Genomic DNA, 18,051 nt, shown 5'->3' with positions numbered 1-18,051 from the left:
TATATAAATATAATAATAATATAATAAAAGATGTTTAAAGGTGAATGAAACATAAGTAGATCAACAGGATAGAACTTAGAGTGGAGAAATAAACCCTCACATGGTTAAATGGTTTCTCATAAGCATGCCAAGATAATCCAAAGGGGGGGGGGGAAATAACAGTCTTTTCAAAGAATGGTGTTGAGACGGCTGAGTAATTTACCTGCCGAATGTTGAAGAACGGATTACAGACTTAAACATAAAAACTAAAGCCACAAAATTTTTTCGGGGGGGGAGGAGTTAATCTCCATGATTTGGGTTAGGAAATAGTTTCTTAGACATAATAGGAAAAGAACAAGTAGTAAAGAAAAAAACTGATAAATGGGACTTCATCAAAACTGGAAAGTCTGTGTTTCAAAGAATACAATCAAAAAAGTGAAAAGAACCCACAGAATGAGAGAAGGGGAAACTGGTATATCAAATATCTGCTAAGGAACTTGGAGCTAATATTATAAGAACCCCTAGCCACTGGAGGGTCAGCTATGAGGGCTAGCTATGGTAGAGAATTGGCTCTAGCACAATGAAGAGTAAACTAAACAATACAATGATGATAAAAAGATGATCCAATTTAAAAATAAGCAAGAAGCTAACAGATTTCTTTGAACAATACGAACACATACCCAGTCCATACAGGAAAAGATGTTCCACATTATAGGGAAATGCAAATCAAAATCATAATGAAATGCCACTTCACACTTCAGGAAGCTGCATTCCTAATCCCAAGAATGTGCTGCTCTGGTGATTTGAATCCTGGAGGGAAAAGATGCACAATCAGCTCTGGTGTGATTTACAGCCTCCAAAAATCCTCTAGAGGACTCAGCTATGAATATCAAACCGTCATTCTAGCAATAACCGATGACTCTCAGAGCTCATGTCATCTTGAGCAGCGACGGTGGAACTGTCACAAGCTGAAATTCAGAAATAAACTAAACAGCAAATAAAACACTCATAAAATTCAAACTCATGGCCATACAGTTAGAGTCAACTCACAGCTGATCCTCCATTGCCTTTCTAGGGCTGTATATCACACAGGAGGAGACTGCCCATCTTTCTCCTGAGGAGTTACTGGTGGGTTTGAACAACCAAAGAGGCATCATTTGGGGCTGCCAGTGCAATACCCTACGGATCTCTCTAGCAAACAGAAGTCCTAAAACCAAAATCTAGCTGCCATTGTTACTGCTGTTAGGTGTTGTCGAGTCAAGTATAACCCACGGCAACCCTATGAACAACAGATCTGAACCCTGTCCTATCTTGTGCCATCTTCACTCATCCCGACACTAGCGCACGTGTTGTGTCTGTCACCGTGTCGATCCACCTGGCAGAGGGTCTTCCTCTCCTTTGCTGTCACTCTGCCTTTCCAAGCATCATGTCCCTCTCCTAAATGCAATCCATTATGCTTCATGGGTATCATAGTGAAACTCTGCTCCCTGGGGTCTTCAATGACTGATTTTTCAGGCTTTAATCACCAGCCTTTTCTTCTAAGATACTTTTGAGTGGAGTTAAACTACCTATCGGTTACCAAGTCAGTTAACATTCACTTGTGCTTTTCCACCCACAACTCCTACATTTGCTCACTCACTGCTGCTGGGTAAGAATCACTAGTAGCTGACCCTCCAGCAAGTTCTCAGAGACTGCAAATCACACAGGAGGGAAGTGCCCATCTGTCTTCTAGAGCATCCCTGGTGGATTCTAACAAACAGAAAGGCACTACTTTTGGGTTAACAGCACAACACCCTACCAACTTTGACACCAGATGTTATCCTACGTGGCAGTGTTGTTGTTGTTGTTGTTGTTATACGCCATCGAGCCAGAACCGACTCACAGCTTACCCTCCAGCTGGTTTTCAGAAACTGTAGGTAAGAAAGGCAGAGAGTGCCCATCTTTTGCCTAAGGAGCAGCCAGTGAATTCAAGCTGCATGCTACAGGCTGGCAGTGCAGTTCCTAACCACTAAGCCAACTATAAACTAATAGTTACCAATACCGAGCACCTTCAAAACTAGGTTGCCTAAGGTCTTCCCTCAAATTTTCACAATCATCCTGTAAAGCAGTTATCATGTCTTTCAGTTTACAGACGAGGAAAGTGCACTGGCTGACCCAAAAGAAGAGTCACTCACCCAATCACAAAGTCAATAATTACACAGCAAGGCGTCAGGATTGGAACACAGAACAGGAGGAGAAGGAGACACACTGAAGGCAGCCCCACGGCCCAGTTGGGAGATTTCAAAGTGTGAGGGCCTGGACAAAAGATAGAGAAAAGCCAATTCTGACAAGTGACACTGACAATAGCAGAGGCTCCAAGACCATTTCTCAAACACCACTCTGAAAAGAACAAGGTGGGACTAGAATGGTTAAAAGCTTAAGTGATCTCCTGCAGGCTAGTTTTAGGGGCCTGACACTCACACAAGATTGAGTCTGTATGGATATCTGGATTCTAAACAAAACACTTTCTAACTCACTCCTGAAACACAATGACCACAAAGCCGGGAGCCTCGGGCATGCAAACTATGCTTTCTTTTCTGTGCCCACAATGTGTCATTTCTAAACAATATGCTGCAGCATTCAAATCCCTCTTCAGTTTCGGTCTGCTGATTCCTCCCTCGCCATCTGACCCTTCAGCTATTGTCTGCACAGGCGAGTACTCAGCACCTCTCCATTTTCCTTGTCTGTCTGTTGCCATCTCTCTTGTTCTAACTTCCTCTTGGCATGTCAATACCCTCCCCTGGAAAACAAACTTCTCACATGTTTGGAAGCCAGTGCCTGAGCCATAGGAGGAACCATTTCAGCCCTTGGGGAATCTTTTAACAAGACTGTTTCATTACAGAAAAAGGATTAACAATAGGCAGCATTAAAGAGGACTGATTATTTCACATTCAGAAAGGAAATGCATACATGGCAAGCCTTTTTTTTTTTTTTTTTTGAGAATGGCACACTCTCCAAACAGACGGTGTAAGCTGTTTGGGTCACAAACTAAACTGACTGGTTCCTGACCTTAATACACGTATTCCATCTATGCCTACGACATGTGATAACAGATGCCTGGTTAATCTTAACATATCAGTCTAAGAGGCAAAACTCCCAGCAGAGAAGCACATGGCAGTTATTCATACAATTCAAAGCAAAATCAAAATGCATTTAAGCTGTAGTACAGGCAGAGAATATGGGACTGTTAAAAGAATGAACAAATTCATCCTGGAAGAAATATAACCAGACTGCTTCCTCAGGAACGAGGATGACAGGATGGTAGCTGGCTTACTTTAAGCACATCAGTAGGAGAGACCAGTCCAAGAATAGGATGTCATGTTTGGTAAAGAGATCAGCAAAAATGAAGGAGCCTCAAGGAGACGACTGACACAATAGCCACAACAATGGACTCCAGCATACCAACAGGCACAAGCTGTGAAGGACCACCCTGTACTGACAGTCACCACAGACACAACTTACTCAGTGACAACTACTAAGAAGAAACCAGAGGAGATCATGCTCTGCGAAAGCCATCAATCTCTGAGGCTGGCAGAGTACAGGGAACTGGATCTGACTTGTCAAGTTTGTAACAGGCCTGAAGACAAATATCAGAATGAAAAACTTAAAACCTTCTTGTTCATAAAAGCCATATACTGAACTTGCTGACATTCTCTTCTACATTAAGCCCTGGAGTAGTTTCAGCTATTTTATATGTCTTCAATAGTAAATTGGATGTGTTGTTGTTGTTGTTATGTGCCATCAAGTCATCTGCAGCTCACTGCAACCCTATGTATATAAACCTCCCCTATCCTGCACCAATCTCATGGTCTCCAACAAACCTAATTCCATTGCTCCAGCCACTAAGTCAACCCACCTCATCCTGGTTCTTTCTCTCCTACACTGTCCCTTCACCCTTCCAGGCATGATGTTCCTCTCCAAGGATTGTTCCATCCTGCCCATATGCCCAAAGTATGCGAGACAGAACCTCAAAATCCTTACCTCCAGGGAGCGAGCTGGTTTCACTCCCTCAAGGACAGACCTGTTTGTTCTCCTGGCAGTCCACAACACGTTCAACATTCTTCTCCAGAACCACAACTCAAAGGCATTGATCCTTCTTCTATCATCCTTAGCTCTCTAATGCATAGCAAGTAACTGAAAAAACCATGGCCCGAATCAAGCATACCTTAGTCTCCAGAATGACATCATTGTTCTTCAGTACTCTAGAAATGTCCCTGACAGCAGCAGACTTTCCCCATGTAATTCGCCCTTTGATTTCTTGACGGTGATGCCAAGAGTGTTGATTGTGGAACCAAGAAAGCGGAAGTTATCAATCTCTTCTCCATCCATCATGAAGCTGCCAATAGGTCTATATATGGTAAGAATCTTTGTTTCCTTGATGTTGTGCTTCAATACAGGAACATTATAAAGCACATTGCTGTTCCCAGATTGCATAAAACTCACACTGTGAAACTGACACTGCTCTCAGGCAGTTTTAAAGAACAAGAGGCGAAGAAGAAGCAGCATAGCTGAAGTGTAAGGATCCATTATCCATTCTTGTACACGCCATTCTTCCAAACCCTTTCTCAAGTTGGAAAGGGAAAGTTATAATTTAAAAAAAAAACAAAAAACACAAGAGTGCTAGAAAGACTTAATAGTTACTTCTAGACTACAAAAATTGTGTGATTCATGTTTTCTGAAATAGCTGCTAATCAGCTCTTCAACAGGCCGCCTGCATTCAGTCCACTGCACCATCATTTCCTACCCATTATCAATGCAAAAATTGGAGTATCTTGGCAACAGATTTTCCACAGTGAAGTTCGCTTTATTCTCTGGTCTTTCCTAGCAAGAATAAAATGGCAAAGGATCCTCATTATCGACAAGACTTTCAATGTGGCCTATTTCAACTGTAACACTCCATTCATTCCTCTATTCAAATTATATTTAATACGCATCTATTACATGAGATGTATAGTGCTAGCGTGGGGAATCACAAGTAGGGGCTCATAAGCTGCTGGAGGAGGCAGACATGGCCAGAAAGAATCCTTGTGATGTGATAAGCACTCTAGCAACGATGCCAGGAGCAGAGAGGCGCTTAGCTCTGCCTGGGCAGGCTGCAAAGGCAATCCAACTTGTGTAGGATGGTTCAGATGAGTGTGTGAATGCAGAAAGGCAAGCAGGTGCACCAAACAGCTATTGTCTTCTATGGCAATGTTCTCAAGTGAGGTTAAGAACCAACACGTGACACCTGGCAATGTCTTGGACATTTTTTAAGTATCACAACTGAGGGACACGCACCACTTCATTTCATGGATTAAAAAAAAAAAATCAAAAACTCCAATCACTGCTGTTGAGCTGGGATCAATTCATACCTGACCCTCCCACAGATTTTCAGAGGCTGTAAATTGCATAGAAAAGACACTGCCCATCTTTTTCACATGGAGCAGCTAGCTGGTCGTCAGCACAACTCTCGGCTAACTAGGCCACCACAGTTCTGTTAAACCGTCCTACAATAGACGGTACATTCTCCCACACTAAGAATTGTCTGGCTTGACCCAAAGTATCAAAGAAAAGATGTTTCCCACCTTGTTTTTAAATGTTATGATAAAATTTAAACAAAACAAAAGAAAACAAAAAACACCACTTTTCCTTTGGTGGAAGTTCCTGCTAACCCAAAGTCTGCACCTCTGATGGTTCAAGTCCACCAGTGGCTCCAAGAAAGAAAGACGAGTAATCTTCTGTGGGGCTTACAGGCTTGTAAACTCAAATGTAAAGAATGATCTACTATTGATTAAGAAAGTATAAACAACCTGGAAAAACAGCCTGCTGGAGAGAACAGTTTTTCTTTTTTATATGGTTTCTAAGTCACAAATAAGGGGGGAAAGAAAACTCTTTGCAAAATTGAGAGGCCTTTTACATACAGGTTCAACTTACAATCTAGTAAGCAGATTTGATTTTTTTTCTTTTTTTTTAAACAGTCCCTCCGTAAGGACTATCCACTTAGCTTTGTATCCAAAGACGAAATTTGCAGGTGAAAGGACTTAGCCTTCATTACAGACTGGTTAATTTCAGGGTCGAAAATATGGAACGCTTCACGAATTTGCGTGTCATCCTTGCGCAAGGGCCATGCTAATCTTCTCTGTATCATTCCAATTTTAGTATATGTGCTGCCGAAGCGAGCACCAGATTTGATTTTTAGAAACCTGGACACAAAGATGGATGATGGTTATAGTCTGTCTTCTCACTGGCATGGAGTTCAGAACCATAGAAACACTCCATTGGGTTTCTAAGACTATATAATGGGAAAATACTGCCCATATGTTTCCTATGGATTCAAACCTCGAAGACATGTGGCTTTTTGGTTAACAACAAAGCATAATATGGACTATACCACCAGAGTCTCCTTGTTCTAGCCCAGTCATACCCAACTTAAAACTCAAAACACTCTAACTCATTGCCATTGAGTCAGATTAACTCTTATTTGACACTCTATCAGGTTTTCTGAGGTTATAAATTGCACAGGAGGAGACTGCCTATCTTTCTCCTGCACAGCTGCTGATGGATTTGAAGCCCCAGAGGCAGAACAACTCCCTTTACATTAGGCTATAAGAGTGAAATAATGCTGTTATTATGAGGCACTGAATTGGAACCAATTCATAGCTGAGCATCTAGTGAGTTTTCAGAAGGTGAAATTTAAATTGCACAAGAGAAAATTGCCTATCTTTCTCCTGTGAAGTAGGTGGTGGATTCCATCTGTCTGCCCTTGGGTTACTAGAACATTAGGGTCACCAGAGCTCCCTAAGTAATGTTACACTAACAGAAATATTCATGTATGATTACATGTTTCAACTTATTACTACAAGGTCCCTAACTGTACCTTATATGATGTAAACAAGATATAGCTGTACCAAAAGATACAGATATTCACATAGCTATTTAACAAGATTTGTGAAAAATAATTGCCTTTCATTTCTTTTCAATCTCCTTATATGTTTTACCAGTCTAAATTTTGTGAAAATTATAATACCTGTTTTATTGGAAAGCTGCTGATCAAAGCACCAAAATTAACAATATTATTTCACAAACTTGAGGCTGACTAGAAGGAAACTTTACCTAAAACTTTAAAGTAAATGGAGTTTCCATCTTGCCAATTAATGTAGTCAAATACACTGGGGGGGAGGGGAACAAATGACCACCTCACGGTTCACTATAATACAATCCAGAGGTCTGAAATCTTTCTAAAATGAAAATTCTAATCTATTTCATCTTGAAATGGTCTTTTTTACTGTCGATGCCATAATTCTTCCTTGATTTTTTTTTTATTCCCAGCACAATAGAACATTAGATTGTCTGATTCAAGTGGCCAAAACCAGTCCACCTCATGAATGCCTAGAATATTGCTCTTTTACATGTTCCATTTCACTTTTGACAACTTCCAATTTTCCTAGATTCAGAATCCATACATTCCACGTTCCAGTCATTAAGGAATGCTTGCAGCTGTTTCTCCTCATTTTTGAGTGACATCCAATCTGGGGCTCTATCTCCAGTACTATGTCTAACAGTGTTCCTCTTTGTTCACAGGGTTTTCAAAGGTCTGTTATTTCAGAACTGGATAGCAAAGCCTGTTTCTTAGGCTATCTTAATCTGAGAGCTCTGCCGAAACCTGTCCACCAGGGTTGACCCTGCTAATATTTGAAATGTCAATGACATAGCTTCCAGCAATTCAGCAACCTGCAAGTCACTCCAGTACAGCAAACTGACAGATAAGCACTGTAGTAATAAGAGCAAGATAAACAAGCAAGCACATACATACTTATGCTATAAAATAAACAGCAAATCACCCCCTCAATATAACAAACTGGCAGGTAAGTGTTGTAATTCCTAAAAGCAAACCAAACTAACAAGCAGCTGTACAAATATCATGGCATAGGATCGCCCTCTCTAGTTCCAGCTCAAGTTCAGGTAAGGTGAGGAGTGGGCAGCCTTCTGTCGCTTTAGCTCTGGCAGCAGCTTAGGTAGGTGGATGGGGGCAGTGGCTGAGCTCTCCAGCTCCAGTCTCTGGAAAATCTCTATCTAGACCAAGGAGCTGTTGTCTGAACAGAATAGAAGACCGCATGGTTTTAAAGTCAATAAAGGTGTGCATAAGGGTTGTATCATTTCTTCATACCTACTCAAATTCTACACTAAGCAAATCATTCAAGAAGCTGAACTTGAGGAAAGAGAATGTGGTGTCAGGATTAGAGGAAGCCTCATCAACACCCTGCATTATGCAGATGATACAATCTTGCTTGCTGAAAGTGAGGACTTGAAACACTGTCAATGATCAAAGACTATAGCCTTCTGCATGAATTACATCTCAACATCAAGAAAACACAAATCCTCATCACTAGGCAAACAGGTCACTCTGAGTCATACTCAAGTCAAGGGACCTAACAACAAACCAGTAGGGCACATCATCTGAGATGGAGAAGAAACTGAAGTTGTCAATTATTTCATCATGTTTGGAGCCACAATCAACACTCTTGGTAAGAGAAGCCAGAAAAGCAAAAGATATACTGTATTGGGAAAATCGGCTGTCAAGAATTTCTCCAACGTACTAAGGAGCAATGATGTCAGTTTAAAGACTAAAGTGCACCTGACTGAAGCCATGATGAATTGCTTCCTTAGTATCTGAAAGTTGGACAATATGAATAAGGATGGTAGAAGAATTGCTACCTTTTAGCTGTGGTGCTGGGAAAGAGCACTAAGCATCCCACGGACTGCCCAAAGAGTAAACAAATGTGTCTTGGAAAAATTGCAACCAGAGTGTTCCTTAGAGGCAAGGAATGTGAGACTGCTTTTACATATTTGGGGCATATTTTTAGGAGAGGCTAGTCCTTGGAAAGACATCATGCTTGGGAAAATGGAGAATAAGCAAAAGAGAGAAAGATCTTCATCAAAATGGATTGACACAGTGAGTCTAACAATGGGTTCGAGTATATCACAGAGGATGAAGATGGCACAGGAAAGGGCAAGCTCCAGATCCACTGTTCATAATGACTCTGTGAGTCATATTTGACTTGACATCAACTAACAACATCAATTGGCTTTATACTTGTAATAGGCATCTTGAGAACTAGATTTATAATCATCCAGTGATTGAACTGCTTTTGTATATTAAACAACTTACAATAATCATTTCAAATTTAAATGTTGATTCCTAATGCAAGGAGAAGATAAGTGATCTCCTCTCATCTGATGTACAACTTCTGAAAATCTGCTAGGTGAGCTACGATTTGGTTCTGACTTGATGGTACAGAGTAACAACAACAAAAAGAAAAGATCCCGATCTCTCCCAGCACATTAACAAACCATGATCTAACAACACATAACACCCAGGGTATAACAAAAGTTTCCCTGAACAAACTTGTTGCTGTTGTTTAACCATCAGGTACCTTTGTGTTGGAAGCTAAAGCACTTATCCACTAAGCCACAAAGCTCCCTAACAGCAGTCAAACTAAAAGACCTACCACAGTAGAAATTTCTACTTGAATAAACAACAAGGTAACAGTAGAGAACAAAGAGTAATAACTTTCAGTTTATGTAAAATAAAAGGATTTTTAAACCTTGCAAAGGACTCAAAAAGTCTTCAAGTTTGTCAAGGTGAAATTAACCTCTGTGACACTTTTAAATCACTGAGTAATTGATAGTTAATATTGACATATATGAACACAAAAGGAAAAGCTATTGCATTTTTTTCTCACTTTAAAGACACATTAGTGGAAAGAAAGTTATGCTACCAAGCCAAAGGTGGGTGATTTTAATCTGTGGCCCTTAGGCCGGGTTCAAATTGTTTTCCTGTCAAACATTCTTCTATGTGGTATAGCACTGATCTGTGCGTTGCTGTACAGAGATAACTCGTGGTTACTGTACAGAGTTAACTCGTGGTTGCTGTGATGCTGAACACTGGGACACTGATGTGCCAAACGTGGTAATGGGTACCCATGGTGGACAGTGTTTGCTGGAGCTTCCTGACTAAAACAAGCCTGGAAGCAGGAGCAGCATCCACTTCTGAAAGGCTTGCCCCTGGAAACTCTATGTATGAACAGTGCTCAGGCCTTTCATTCATAGGGTCACTATGAGTCGTCTATGACTCGACATCTAACAACAACGTTAACATATGAGGTAGATAACTACTGTCCTAAGGCTGAAAGACTTCTGTGGGAATACATGTTGTTGTTGTTATATGCCATTGAGTCACCTGTGACTCATAGTGACCCTATGTACAACAGCCCTAAATCCTGCTCTATCCTGTGCCAATCTCACTGTCTCTGACACACCTACCCACATTATCCCAGTCACTGAATCAATCCATCTCATAAAGGGTCTTCCTACATAATGAATTTTTTAAATCAATGGAAAAACTTTATCTAAGCTGCAGAAAATCACCATGTAACTAAATTTTCAATTTATGAATCAGTGCTTAAACAAACTCAAAGAGTTTCTAAAGATCTTTACTTACAAAGAACATCTTATTATTTGTCTTTCTTTAAAAATTAGTACATATGAAAAGCCAGTTTTCCCATTCTCTCACACTTGTAATTATTTAAAAATTTGTAAAATCTCCCACTAAGTGATATATGGAAATAACTTTAAGGTAAAATTAACTGTTTTATCCCACAAACAAGAAAGTAAGAATGGATCTTCTCAAAACAGATTTTATAAAACAATTTTGGAGGAAAAAGAAATAGATATTTTTCTTATTTTAGTTTCATGGGGAAAAGCAGGGTATGAATCTCAAACTCAACATTGATTTTAATTAATAATAATCAAAATTCTCAGATGTACTATCCCAAGGAAGAAACATGACTTTTAACTTTGAAATAATTGTTTATTTCATTTACAAACATAAGTAGGAGTTCATTTAATTAATGCAATCTACATGAATTATACCTATCCCCCCCCATACAGGCAGGTGGGGATAGGGAATAGTTAAAGAAAATGCCAAGTCTGTATTAAATAAATGTATTAAGACTATGTGTAAGATACTTTTTCATACAATATGTAACACAAACAAACATTTGTGCTTAATTTAGTACATACCAAAATAAATAGGTGCTTACCACATGAATTTGATGGCAGTATTGTAGTTATAGATAATATGGTTAACTTCAACAGACAACATCTGTTTTACACATATGGCCATCAAAATAACTGTGGCATGCTTTTGTGACACTGAAAGAGGCCAAGCCAGTTGTGAAATGATTACTTCCAACAAAAGCCTGCTTAAATTATTGTTTAGCTATATGGCACAGATCCAAAATAACAGTATTTAAACTTGCTATTGCCTTCAAATCACTAATTCTCAACCTATTTGTAAAACAAGATAAGCACCACTGAGTATTAAAAAGTAATTACGGATTGGGATTTTTTGATTCATGATTCTCTGCAAAATTATTCCATTTGATCCCAAGTCTTGGCTGCTCTCTTGACAGAATAATGTACACACTCCACAGCTGACAGGGGCACAGCTTTCATGATTAAATAGGAAGCTCAACCTCCAGATGACTTCAGACTTTGCACTTCAGAAAGGTTTCTTTGTTGTTTTAGTATCAGATCATCAGTTATGTTCTCCCAGCTAACATCTCTGCTTCTAAACAAAAAAAAAAAAATCTGTGTATTATAGGGGGGGTGTTTTGTGATCTTTGCCTGTTTTTTATTCATAGTGTCCACTGGTAAATCATCTTTAAAGTAAGCGGTTTTCCTGATTTTCATCTTTTGGAGAGAAGTCTTCTTCTGGAATATACACACAAAAGCCCAGAGTATATCTAAGATAAATACCTTCTACAAAGAATTTGTGAGTTTTGGCCTTGAAAAGAAACAGCAAATGAGATGCTTACTATAATTGAGGAAACACTAGTCAAAACAATTTTCCTAAAGTATTAATCTTGTGGCTATAATTTTTGTCATGTTTTAATTTTTGTAATATTTTATCATATCTATCCCCCCTCCTCCTCTACCACTTTCCCCAAAGAACCTTACTGCTCTGAAATAAGGATCGTGTACACCAACAATGGCAACGTCAAACTTAAAGCATTTCCCCAGAAACAGTGGCTTTCGTGTGCATAGAGAAAAGTGAAAATGGCATTTCTTTCTGGATTCACACAGGGAAATACCCACGGCCTACTCCACTGGTTTAACTTCAAAGATGTCAGGACAAGGAGAGGACACTTGGCAGCCTGAACTTGATTTCTCAGTCGGTCACCTCTATTAAAGGGGAGCGGTTTCCTTTCAGACTCAGCTGCTTCATTATCTAAAGTGCCTCGGTGATTTAAAACTGAAGGCGCAAGGAAAACAAAACGTAGTTACTCTGTTGCCAGAGGAGAAGGAGAGCGCAAGCGCTTCAGTCAGGTTGTCAACTGTTAAGGTGCGCACTTATCAAAATTAAGGAAGTGGATCTCCGCAAGCTCCCACAGCCTTTGTTTGGTTTCTCTAGGTTAATAGTAGTAATTGCACCTTAATGACCTACAAAAAGGAGCAAGGTTATTAATGAGTCACCCTGAGAGAGGTTTACTTAAGGTGTTGATAAAAGCAAGTTCCTTACAGAAAAGGAAATTCCTTTCAACCGAAAGTAGCATTACCCCACTACAAAGCCATGCAATACAAATCACAACAATGCAATAAATATTGTATTTATTTGTCTCAGAGAGTCAACTAGTTTACTTCTCCAAGGCTCCCCCATCAAGAGGAGGCAGAGCGCGAGCGCGCGCGCGCGCACACGCACGCGCGCGCGCACACACACACACACACACACACACACCCTTTCAAACTGAGGCAAATCTTGCCTTCAACACTGCGGTGGGGTAAATATATATATATACGGTTTTACATCTCTTTGGGAAATGCAGGTTGGAGGAGGGGGCTAAATGCCTTTGGAGGAAACAAATGTTGGCAAGAGTCTAGGTTTCCGTGGGGCTTGCAACGGAGAGCCGGTGCTTACGGAAACCTTTGAAATGTCAAACTCACTTTCCTTTATGAAAGAACTCAAACTTAACCCGCTGTGACACGTCCACTCACTCGGAGCGCTGCGGGCTGCCACCTCTCTCGTCACTGCAGAGACTGGAGACTCCTCGCCAGCCCTGTCCGGTGACAGCGCTCAGACAAAGCCGCGGACCCCCGGGATCGGCCACCCCAGCACGTGCCCCCGGCCACCGCCTACCTTGATGCCCTGCTGCTGGGTGGTGAGGGTTAACTTGGATTCATCCAGGAGCAAAACTTCGCAGTAAAATTCTTCCGGAACAGCGCAGAAGCAGCCCATGTCTGCCGCGGCCGTCTCCAGGCAGGCGAGAAAGCCGAGAGCGAGGCGCCGAGCCACCCCCTGTCCTCAAGCGCGAGGCATTAATTTGTAGTCGGCGCAGCGGTGAGGGTGAAAGGAGGCGCCCCGGCGCGGAAAGGGGCGCGCGGAGAGCCTCCCGGGTGCGCGAGGAAGGCGCGGAGAGAGCCGCCGGCAGTCAGCGCCCAGGAGCCGCCGGGCAAGCGCCAGCGCAATTGCTCGCAGAGGGCGGCAGCGCGTCCCCGCACATCCCGCGGCTCCGATTCGTCCCCAGGTGGAGGCTCTCCTGCTGTCCCGGCGAAGACAAAAGTCTCCTGGCACTGAGGGCAAGAGGCAAAATTAGAGAAGGACCAAAGCTCGATGCCCCTCCCGGACTTGGAAGCGGCAGGAAGAGCCTCGGCCCACTCCTCCAGCGCCCGCCCGGAGCGCGGCCCAGGCTCCCCCGCCTCCCGGTCCTCAGAGGACACGCACTTCCAGCTCCGACCCCGCCCCGCAGCCCCCGGCCCGGTCCGCTGAATGCAGAGGGGTCGGCTCGTTCTTTTGTGTCAAGGGTACCCACCCACTACTCCCTGGACAGAGTCCTCACCCAGTCCACCACTGTCTCCCAACACCCCCCAACCTGCTGGAACCAAGAAGCCAAAGGAAGGTTGTTAAGGGCAGCGTGCTCCTTACCGAGACTGGCGAGGGGAGGTCAGCTCGTCACGGGGCGCAGCTGGAGCTCACTACTGTGAGTGGCCAAGTTGAATCTCTCGGTCCAGGAGGAAATCCCATGAGCAGGGAAGATCTGTGGGCTGGTGGAGAAGCGAGTGCCCGGGTTGGGCGCTGGGCGAACGGGGTGCACCCAAGGTGTGCCAGGCCCCCGAGGCTCTGGGGAAAGTTCTCTCGGTGGCGCGATGGGTGGCGCCCGGATTCCGAGCTGCCCAGGTGCTGCTAGGCAGGCCCCGGCCGTCAGCAAAATGCCCTGGAGAAGAGCAGGAACCCGGCGGTTGGGGAGGGGGCGTCCCTTCTGGGCGGGGTCTCAGCTGGGGGCGGAGGGCGGAGCGAAGGTAGTCCCTGTGGCGAGGTGAGAGTAGGTCCTTGTGAGGACCTGGGCGCTGTGCTTCAGCCGTGGGGCTGTCTCGGTCTGTAGCCCAGTTCGCTGTGTCTGTTTCCCCGGGTGACCAGTGGCGGCTCTGGAAGCGTAAGGCGCAGTTCTGGTTGGACCCTGGGGTTCCGCGCTCCCAACCCCACGCCCTCCGCTAGACCGGCCGCGTCTAGGACCCGCGGACACAATAGCTCCGAGGCAGCAGTGACCCCTGGTGGACCCTCGTGTCGGTGCACCCGCAGCCGAAACTGCTGCAAATGAAAAAGGCACAAGCCTTGCTGGCCTGCCCGGCAGGTGCAATCTGTGATCTCCAACTGAGAACCAGCAGGCAGTTAATGCCTAATAGCGGTTAGAGGAGACACCAGGGGAGGAAGTAAAGGGAAGGGCAGAGGGGACTGTATATTCAATATTATAAAAAGAAAGACCTATCTCATCAGATATGGTTTTGAGTCCCCTCTTCTACTACTCCATAGTCAAAGCCCAAAAATATTTGCTTAAAATCGAGGACGTTGGCAGCTTAAAACAAGTGAGCACACTGGTTTGAAAGAATTGAAATTAACAATTCCCAGCTTGTACTGTAAAGCAGTTTCCTTCCAATGTGGTTTGACACAGAGTATTACTCCCTGCCGTCAGAGCCTCCTCTAAAACAATCAGCACAACTACGGATGAGTACAATCCCTAAAGTGCAAAATAAGCCTGCTATGTTTGGCATGAACTTTATTTCACTATGAATTCGGCCATTATTTTATCTTCCAAGTTTTCCATGAAATTGGAACAGGCTTTGAATTTCTAATCAAATTCTCTGTCCAGCGTGGGATTTTACTGGCAAAGTTTTGCTCGGCTTTTTCTAATATAAGCCGACAGTCTGTATTTTGGGGCTTCTAGTTATGCAGGCCTTCTACTGCCACTGTAATGTTTTCGACACCAGTTAACATAGATGATTCAAAGACTTCATAACAGATTCTCATTCTTTACTGCACTATCCAGTAGAAGCACCTACTTTTGAGGGTGAGAGTGGATGAGGTGGTTTGAGATGGGGGACAAGCCTAAGTACAATAATTTGTTTTTCCATTTTGTTGCTATTTGCTTTATATGGTCCCTTCATTTTCCTTTTATTTTTTTTCCTTTTTACCTCAACAACAGCAGCCTTTTCTGAGCAAGACATTTCCTTTTCTATTTCTTTTGCCAGACTGATGAAAAAAGAAATGTGGATAGTGCAAATGGAATTGCTCTCTCTAGGAACCAGAAGGCCTGAGAGTCGACTTCTATAAAGATTCTAGCCAAGAAAGCACTGTGAGCTTTCATTCTTTCTGTATAACTTGTGGAGTCACTCTAGATAGGAATCACTGGAAGGGAATGGGTTTGGGTTTATTGAGCTCTAATTGGCATATATTTAGAATGTACAATGTTCCATACACATTCATTAAAATTCAATCAAGAGCCATCACCCCCAAAGGTTTCTTCCTGTACATTCTAATTCTTCCCTCCCTTTCCTACCCACATCTCTCAGGCAACCTTTTCATCTACTGTTACTACAAAATATCTACATTTCTAGAATTATATATAATATTCATATTTAAAATAATCACTGACTGTTGTTGCTGTTGTTATGTGCCATCAAGTCACTTGAGACTCATACTGACCCTATCTGCAACAGCTCTAAACCCTGCTCTACTTACTACTTGGCTTATTTCTAGATTGGGGCTATTTTAAAAATAAGGCTTGAAAGTAAAGCTAAAGACATTCCTTATAAAAGTCCTTACATTGCATAAACTTTCATTTCCTTAGTAACTGAAAGGGGTAGATTGGTTGGTTTAGAAGATTTATAAGTAATCAATAAAATACATGACAAGATTCTCAGCTTCATCTGTCATTAAAACCACCACGAAATACCTCTACGCACTTAAATGACTAAAACTAAAAATATTGACCAAACCAACTGGTAGTAAGGATATGAGCAACTTGAACTCTACCTACTAAGAATGTTACCCAGTTTGGTTAACAATTTGACAGTTCCTTAAAAGTCATATATACCTTGTCTATGGGATTTTGAAGACTACAGTCCTTGACTTTCTACAGCAAGCACTTCAGGTCCTCCTCAGTTTCAGCTAGTAAGGTTGTGTCATTTACATAACTTAGGTTATTGATGAGTCTTCCTCCAATCCTACAGAAGGTCAAGGACTGTAGTCTTCAATACGGATTGAAGCTCAACATCAAGAAGACAAAGCTTCTCACCACTGGGCCAATTAGCAGTACCATGATGGGTGGACAACAGACTGAAGTTGTTAACAGTTACAGCTTGCTTGGCTCCACAAATGAACACTCTTGGCACCAGCAGTCAGGAAATCTAAGGCAAATTGCATTAGGTAAATCTGCTGTCAGAGACCTCTCTAGAGTACTGAAAAAGCAACAGTGTCAGTCTAGAGACTAAGATGGGCCTGATCCAGGCCATGGTCTTCATAGTTACTTGCTATGCCTCAAAGAGCTAGACAATGACTAAGGATGACAGGAGAAAATTAATACCTTTGAATTGTGCTGGAGAAGAGTCTTGAACATACCATGGACTGCAAAGAAAACAAATAGGTCTCTCTTGGAGAGGGTGAAACCGAGTTTCTCCCTGGAGGCCAGGATTTTGAAGCTCCATTTCACATACTTTGGGCATGTAGCCAGGAGGGACTGATCCTTGGAGAAGGACATTATGCTCAGAAGGATGGAGGGACAGCATAAGAGAGAAAGACCCCCGATAAGATGAATTGCTACAATAACTAGGACAATGTGGGTAGGTGTGTCAGAGTCAATGAGACTTGCTTAGGACAGGGCAGGCTTCAGAGCTGTTGTATACAAAGTTGCTATGAGTCACATAACAACAACAACAACATGGGGGTTTGAAGAAAGACTTGACTATCCAGAGAAACAAATGCATGAGATATTATTTAAATATTTTTTCTGCAAATCTGATTTGTTGTTGTTGTTCAACATATGCATAACACAATGTTATTGTTGTGTACCGTAGAGTCAGAATCGATCCATAGTGGACCCTCCATAGCTGACCCTCCAGTGGGTTTTCAAAGGCAGTTAATTGCACTGTAGGAGATTGCCCATTCTTCTACCATGGAGCAGCTGGTGGCATCGAACCGTGTGCCCTTGTGACTGCAGCACAGCTTCTTGCCACTATGCCACCAGAGCTCCCTCTGTAACATAATATAATTTATTTAAAACTTAGGTTAGAGTTTGTCTCTTTTTCAGAGACTTTAAAAAAAACGACACCCTATGTTTTATTTGGTCAAGATGACATTTTATCCTAATAATCTATGTGGTGGTGGTGGTGGTGTGTGCCATGGAGTCGGAAATGACCCATAGCTGACCCTATAATGGGTTTTTAGAGGCAGTAAGTCACACAAGAGGAAAATGCCCATCCTTCTCCCATGGAGCTGCTGGTGGATTTGAACTGCAGAAATGAGTCAAATAACAACCTCAGAATAGTTGTAATTGTATGGCTATATGTAGACCATCTGTGCAGGGTTTCAGGAATTCAAGCCATGAAGGAAGAGATTTTACTTTACATAAAGCAGGTTCCTGTCTCCACCCCTTGATCATTTGTACATTAAAACTCATAATTACTTTAGAACACTTGTTCTTGTTGTTGTTGTTATGTGCC

At 42.4% G+C, this 18,051-nt stretch overlaps 2 protein-coding genes across 2 annotated transcripts in view; one reads left to right on the top strand and one right to left on the bottom strand.

Annotated features, from left to right (window-relative positions):
• EPB41L4A (erythrocyte membrane protein band 4.1 like 4A) overlaps positions 1-13,294 on the bottom strand; it is a 373,049-nt gene extending 359,755 nt beyond the window's left edge. The window contains exon 1 of the mRNA XM_006886688.1: positions 13,196-13,294. Within this exon, the coding sequence (XP_006886750.1) occupies positions 13,196-13,294 (99 nt within the window). The remainder of the gene's footprint in view (positions 1-13,195) is intronic.
• On the top strand, positions 13,293-14,376 carry LOC102858054 (gametogenetin-like). The gene is made up of 4 exons (XM_006886700.1): positions 13,293-13,339; positions 13,386-13,635; positions 13,692-14,155; positions 14,244-14,376. The coding sequence occupies exons 1-4, from the start codon at positions 13,293-13,295 to the stop codon at positions 14,374-14,376; spliced, it is 894 nt and encodes a 297-aa protein (XP_006886762.1).
• Positions 14,377-18,051: the final 3,675 nt, after the last annotated feature.

Source organism: Elephantulus edwardii, unplaced genomic scaffold (assembly GCF_000299155.1).
Source record: "Elephantulus edwardii isolate Elephantulus edwardi_28Jun2011 unplaced genomic scaffold, EleEdw1.0 scaffold00050, whole genome shotgun sequence".
Classification (NCBI taxonomy): domain Eukaryota; kingdom Metazoa; phylum Chordata; class Mammalia; order Macroscelidea; family Macroscelididae; genus Elephantulus; species Elephantulus edwardii.
This window is presented reverse-complemented; position numbering and strand designations above follow the sequence as displayed.